The 6,534-nt window shown below is 52.6% G+C and overlaps 1 protein-coding gene across 1 annotated transcript; it reads right to left on the reverse strand.

The window, feature by feature from the left end:
* Positions 1–733: 733 nt before the first annotated feature.
* Positions 734–1,944, reverse strand: LOC131094409 (serine/threonine-protein kinase pim-3-like). Its single transcript, XM_058042001.1, has 3 exons — positions 1,488–1,944; positions 1,090–1,262; positions 734–805 (listed from the first exon to the last, which is right to left on the reverse strand). Exons 1-3 carry the CDS (start codon positions 1,942–1,944, stop codon positions 734–736), a joined length of 702 nt encoding a protein of 233 aa, XP_057897984.1.
* Positions 1,945–6,534: the final 4,590 nt, after the last annotated feature.

The following is a 6,534-nucleotide window of genomic DNA, read 5'->3' on the forward strand; positions in this document are numbered from 1 at the left end:
CAGGATCCTGAGGGCAGTGCCCAGATCAACCAGGCAGCACCCAGATCCTGAGGGCAGCTTTTCGATCGTGTGGGCAGTGCCTGGAAACTGAGGGCAGCTCTTAGATTCTGAGGGCAGCACTTGGATCCTGATGGCAGCACCTGGGTCCTGTGGGCAGCTCCTGTTTCCCTCCCAAAACTCACCCTCTATGCACAGTTCTGGAACACAGTGACTTCTCCAATCTATACAACTGATGAGAAACCACATAACGGCATGTGATTGTCTAAAGTTCAAATTCCTGCCAGAGCAGATGAATGGCAAAAGCATCACCCACCTTCTCTCAGCCCAGGCCAGAGTCAACATCCTGGGAAGCCAGCCAGCTTCCTGAGGAGGTGTTCCCCCCTCAGGAAGGGGTCGTGCTCCAGAAGAACATGCCAGCTGTGCCCCGGCTTGCAGGGACATCACGATGCCATTGAGCTGTGGTGCCGTGGCATCTTCACTGCACTGCCACCACTTCTTCAATGGGACGGGCAGCATGGAGCCGCTCCCTCCACAGCTCACGGGGACCAGCGGAAGCATCTCCTTGGCTGCGCTCTCTCCTCCATGCCGCAGTCGCATGGAAATGCTCCAGGGTTTTCTTCCAGCGCCACAAGATGTGTGCCGGTGCTACTTGCTGGTTCCTGGACCCTACTGTGCACAGGAATGCATCTCTGCTGTCTCCTGGGCCAGGCTGGGCTCCTGCAGCCAAGAATGCTCAAAAAGGTCCTCCAGTGATGGCCTGTCTGTGGGCTCCATTCATAAACACCACTGGCACTCTGCTGGCACTCTGCGGAGAGAAACCAGAAACCGCCGCTCAGCGGGACAAGGCTCTTGTCCTTGCTCTCCCACATTCCACAATGCCCAGGCCACCAGGAGTGCTCAGAGCTACAGCCAAAATCTTCCTATCAATCCTCTCTTGCGGAGGACACCAGCACAGAGGCACAGGTGCCACCTCCTCCAGCTGCGCCCAGGAGATCTACCTCCTCACCAGCTGCAAGAGCAGGATGCTTATGCGCCAGCTGCCCCTCCCAATCCCGTTCTTCCCCTCATGTCTTGAAGGCACATCCCCACCTTGAGACAGGGCAGGAAGAAGAGCTGGCCCCAGACAATGTCCTCGTTGGTGTGGAAAGGAAGGTACCTGCAGACCAGCTCATAGAGCAGGATGCCCAGGGACCAGATGGTGGCTGGCTGGCCATGGTAGCAGCCAAAGAGGATCCACTCTGGTGGGCTGTACTCCGGTGTTCCTATGGAACACAGGCGCAGCTCATCAGGCCCATGCTGCTCCCTCCCTCCCAGCCAGCTCCCATTCCACAACAGCCAGTCCCTGCCCTGCCAAAAAGCAACTTGGCTGTAGCTGGCTGAAGAAGGATTCTCCCTCCTTCCCTCCCTCCTTTCTTCCCTCCCTCTTCCCCCTCTGCCAGCCAAGGGGGAAACTTTGCTGCCCTGCTGGGCCCCGGCTTTGGACTTACCTGACATCCAGGTGTAGAACGTGTCCTGGAGGATTGTGCCGCACCCGAAGTCGATGAGCTTTGCCTTGCCTGTGGCCAGGTTGACGAAGACGTTCTTGGCCTTGATGTGGTGGTGCAGGGCACCCCTGCTGCTGCAACGCCGCACGGCCTCCAGCACCTGGCAGAGCAGCCCCTGTGCCACGGGCTCTGTCAGGAACCGCTGCTCATGCAGGAAGTACCAGAGGTCCTGACAGCGCTGCGGACGCTCCATGAGCAGTGTGAAGCCATCTGGCACCTCGAACCAGTCCAGGAGCCGCATGACGCCGCGGAAGCCAGACCGCGACACCTTCCACAGCAGCGCTGGCTCCAGGGGCACCAGGGCGCCCTTGCGCTGCGGGGGGACCGCAATGCCGTCAGTGGGGCTGATGCTGCGCCACACCTCAGGCAGCCCCTGCTGGGCCCCGCCGCAGCTCACCATGGCCCGGCCTGGGGCACTGCTCAGCCCCTGCTCACTCCACGCTCGCTGCCCTCGCAGTGTTCTGGCTGCCGCCCATCCAGGCCTCACTTCAGCCCCTCCCGGCACGCCGCACCGGCTCCTCCCACTGGCTCTGCTCACTTACCAGCCGTGCCCACTCCAAGATGCCCTCCCAGGACACTCACTTGGTGGCCACCTGCGAGCCAAGGCCAGCGGTGGACTGAAGATCACGTTTGGTTAAGAGTGTATAAGCTGGACAACACGCAGAATAAAAAAATGTTTTTCTTCTTGGACCCTGATCACATGTGTATGTCACATCTGGCCTAATGGTGACAGTTGTCCCATCTCTGGGTCAAGAAACAAGTATTGTCTGACAGGTAACTTGTCAGCAAACTGAGAAAGAAATTAGTACCTGGGCATGTAGATTTCTGAAGGGAGGAAAGAAAAGTGTTGACAAGAATAAGACTAAGTTTTAAACAACTGAAACACTCAAAAATAACATCTTTTGGGCTATTGTACCATATGTTACACAGAGTTCAAACAAACCACAACTCATTAGTATCTGGACTTCATTGTCCACTATGCTTTGAAATGTTGCTTGAAGGCACTTTGTGTCAAAGATCCAGTTCCTGTAGGTCACTGTAGGTGTAGATCAAAATCCTACCAAAAAATCCATATCCAAACCAGCAAGAGCGAGACTTTTGTCCTTGGCAGTAGCTTCCAGGTGCTGGAAATCCCCAGGCCTAGACACAAAGATGTGTATTCAAAAGAGGGAGAGAAGCACCATGCTTAGCTCTAACTGTGACCTTTGATAGCAGGTCTTACTAGCAGGTAATAAATTCCATTTGTTCTGTTCTTAGCCAGAGCCAAGATGGGAATCAAAGTCTAGATGACAGGAGCCTCAGTTTTCCAGAAGAGGAAAAATACAAAGGATGGTAAATTTGCATTGGGTTTACAGGGTTTTGTTACAGATGGATAGACAAGTGATGAACCTTAAAAGATGACAGCAAAGGAAAATCAACAGATATGCTGAAAGTGAGTGAAGAGGAAGGAGACTTCAGATTCACTGAAAAGCTGCACAGAAAGCTTCTCTACTTTTTGCAGTTGCTTCAAGTTTGAAATTACAAACTCTAGCAGCACTTCCAACTTATCTTTATTAATTCTAGAGCAAAGACAATCAAAACTGTGTACTCCTGTTTACAGTATGCAGTAAAGCACAGGAAGCCATTAGAGTAAGAAAAATTGTGTTTAGAAGGCTGAGGCAGCCTTAGGGGTAGGAGGAATGGGGAGGTGTGGAAATCGGGCCTGTGGACACCATTCGAGGAGCATCCAGGCCCTGAGCAGTCCCTCACAGTGGGTATCCCAGCAGATGGAGTCCAAATGGAGCCACAGCTGGGTGGGAAAAGTGCTGGGCTGTTGAGCCATGGTTAGCAGGGGCTCCTGCATCAAATTGCTCCCAGACAGGTGTGGTATGCTCTGTGTGTGTGTGTGTGTGTGTGTGTGTATGCCCAACAGCTGGCAACAGCAGGCTGGCACAGATGTGGGAAAAGGCCAAGGAGGCAGCAGAGTGGGAATGGGGCTCTGCAGGAGGCCCTGGTGGTTGCACACATCCGTGGGGGATGAGGCTGGCCCAGATGGTCCCTGGGGCTCTGGGCTGAAAAGGGGGGAAAAGAGAAGCAGGGAGGAAGGGCCAGATGCTGCTGTGAGAATGCCATTCCGTCCCATAGGTGATATAGTGAGAGGAGGGTGGGAACAAAATGGTGATTGCTGCTGATCACCCTGACATCTTCAAGACAAGAGGCCCAGAAAGGACTGCACATCTGCATCCTAGTGTTGTCCTGAATGGGAGCTCATCTCCTGGCGTTCATTATCCGCAAGTCTCGCAGCTGCCCATGGGCATTCCACATTTCATGTAAGCAAAGCTGCTTACCTCCCTCTGTTCTTTGGGCCTCTGAAAGGGACTGTCCACTTAGCTACAGCCTGGCAAGGAAGGGAGTCTCACAACACTCTGGATATTTTAGACTTTTGTTGGCATTCGGGCTGAAACAAAGTATCCCCTCGCCACTTCTCCATCTTCATCCTGCTGCCCTGCAGGTGGCCTGTTCAGGCTGACAGCTTGGAGTGCCTGCAGGCTCCAGTTGGGCTGCAGCCCAGCTTTTCCTCTCACAGCTTAATTCTTATAATGACAATTCTTTCATTTCTACTTAAAAGATACCTCGGAACTTCCCTAAATTAACAATACTCTATTCTAAGCTAAACAATCCTCTATTATCGAAGCTATCTGCAGAATCACAGAATCACAGAATTTATAGATTGGAAGACACCTCTAAGATAATCGAGTCCAACCCATGTTCTAACACCTCAATTAGATCATGGCACCAAGATCCACATCCAGTCTTTTTTTAAACACATCAAGGGATGGTAACTCTACTACCTCCCTGGGTAGATGATTCCAGTATTTCACCACTTGTTCTGTTAAAAACCTCCTCCTTCATTCTAGCCTGTATCTCCCTTGGCACAACTTGAGACTGTGTCCTCTTGTTCTGCCTGTTGTTGCCCGGAGAAAGAGACCGACCCCCAGCTCACCACAGCCACCCTTGAGGAAGTTGAAGAGAGTGATAAAGTCACCTTTGAGTCTCCTTTTCTCCAGGCTGAACAACCCCAGCTCCCTCAGCTGTTCTTCATACGGCTTGTGCTCCAAGCCCCTCACCAGCCTCGTTGCCCTCCTTTGGACACGCTCAAGCATCTCAACGTCCCTCCTAAAGTGAGGGGCCAGAACTGGATGCAATACTCAAGGTGTGGCCTCACCAGTGCCACATACAGGGGAAGAATGACCTCCCTACTCCTACTGGCCAGACTATTCCTGATGCTGGCCAGGATGCCATTGGCCTTCCTGGCCACCTGGGCACACTGCTGGCTCATGTTCAGCCGGCTGTCACCAGCACCCCCAGGTCCCTTTCCACCTGAGCACTGTCCAGCCACACCATCCCCAGCCTATAACGTTGCAGGGGGTTATTGTGGCCAAAGTGCAGGACTCGGCACTTGGACTTATTGAACTTCATCCCATTAGATTCTGCCCATCCATCCAACCGTTCAAAGTCCCTCTGCAAAGCCCTCTGTCCCTCTAACAGATTGATGCATGCTCCCAGCTTAATGTCATCTGCAAATTTGCTAATGAAAGACTCTAAACCCTCATCCATATCATCGATAAAAATATAAACAGTACTGGCCCCAGCACAGACCCCTGAGGGACACCACTGGTGGCTGGTCGCCAGCTGGATGCAGCACCATTCACCACCACTCTCTGGGCCCGGCCATGCAACCAGTTCCTAACCCAGCAAAGAGTGCTCCTGTCCAAACCACGGGCTGCCAGCTTTTCTAGGAGTATGCTTTGGGAGACAGTGTCAAAGGCCTTGCTGAAATCCAAATAAACAACATCTACAAACTTCCCTGCATCCACTAGGTGGGTTACCTGGTCATAAAAGGTGACCAGGTTGATCTCCATCTACTCTCTGCAAAGGCTCAGATTGGGCAGGACCCACTCGCTTAGTAGAGCCTTGGGTGTTAACTAACCAGGTGGCTTTTGCCAGATGCTGCTCCCAGTTTTTGAAAGATCCTCCACCTAATGCTTTCAATGTGGTTTTTAACAGTCCGTTGTACCTCTCCACTTTGCCTGCCGCTGGTGCATGGTAGGGAATATGGTACACCCACTCAATGCCATGTTCTCTGGCCCAGGTGTTGATAAGGCTGTTCTTGAAATGAGTCCCATTGTATTACTCAGTCCTCTCAGGGGTTCCATGTCTTCACAGGACTTGCTTTTCCAGGCCCAGGATGTTGTTCCGGGCCGTAGCACAAGACACAGGGTAGGTTTCCAACCATCCAGTGGTGGCTTACACCATGGTCAGCACGTAGCGCTTGCCCTGGCGTGTCTGGGGCAGTGTGATGTAGTCAATCTGCCAGGCCTCCCCATACTTGTACTTGGACCACCCACCATACCACAGGGGCTTCACTCCCTTGGCCTGTTTGATGGTAGCGCACTTCTCACAGTCATGGATAACCTGAGAAATACTGTCCATGGTTAAATCCACCCCTCGTCTCGTGCCCACTTATAGGTGGCATCTCTGCCCTGCTGGCCTGAGGCATCATGGGCCCATCAAGCTATGAATAACTCTCCCTTGTGTTCCCAATCTAGGTCTATCTTGGACACCTCTATCTTTGCTGTCTGATCTACCTGCTCATTGTTTTGGTCCTCCTCATTAGCTCTACTCTTGGGGACATGGGCATCTACATGGCAGACCTTCACAGGTAGCCTCCCTACCCTGGTAGCAATGTCTTTCCACTCATCAGCAGTCCAAATTGGTTTTCCTCTATGCTGCCAGTTGGCCTCTTTCCACCTCTCAAGCCATCCCCACAGAGTGTTGGCTACCATCCATGAATCAGTGTAGAGGCAGAGCTTTGGCCACTTCTCTCTTTCAGCAATGTCCAGGGCCAGTTGAACAGCTTTGAGTTCAGCAAGTTGGCTTGATCCACCTTCTCCTTCAGTGGCCTCTGCAACCTGTCATGTGGGGCTCCATACGGCTGCTTTTCAAAATA

This window comes from Melospiza georgiana, chromosome 29 (assembly GCF_028018845.1).
Source record: "Melospiza georgiana isolate bMelGeo1 chromosome 29, bMelGeo1.pri, whole genome shotgun sequence".
Taxonomy (NCBI): domain Eukaryota; kingdom Metazoa; phylum Chordata; class Aves; order Passeriformes; family Passerellidae; genus Melospiza; species Melospiza georgiana.

What these genes read in the sequence shown, in the direction of transcription:
- LOC131094409 (XM_058042001.1), bottom strand. Translation starts at nt 1,944, where the DNA reads ATGGTGAGCTGCGGCGGGGCCCAGCAGGGGCTGCCTGAGGTGTGGCGC. An exon ending in GTTCTACACCTGGATGTCAG is followed by an intron (nt 1,263 to 1,487) that starts GTAAGTCCAAAG and finishes TGTGTTCCATAG; the next exon opens with GAACACCGGAGTACAGCCCA. An exon ending in TCTTCCTGCCCTGTCTCAAG is followed by an intron (nt 806 to 1,089) that starts GTGGGGATGTGC and finishes TTCTCTCCGCAG; the next exon opens with AGTGCCAGCAGAGTGCCAGT.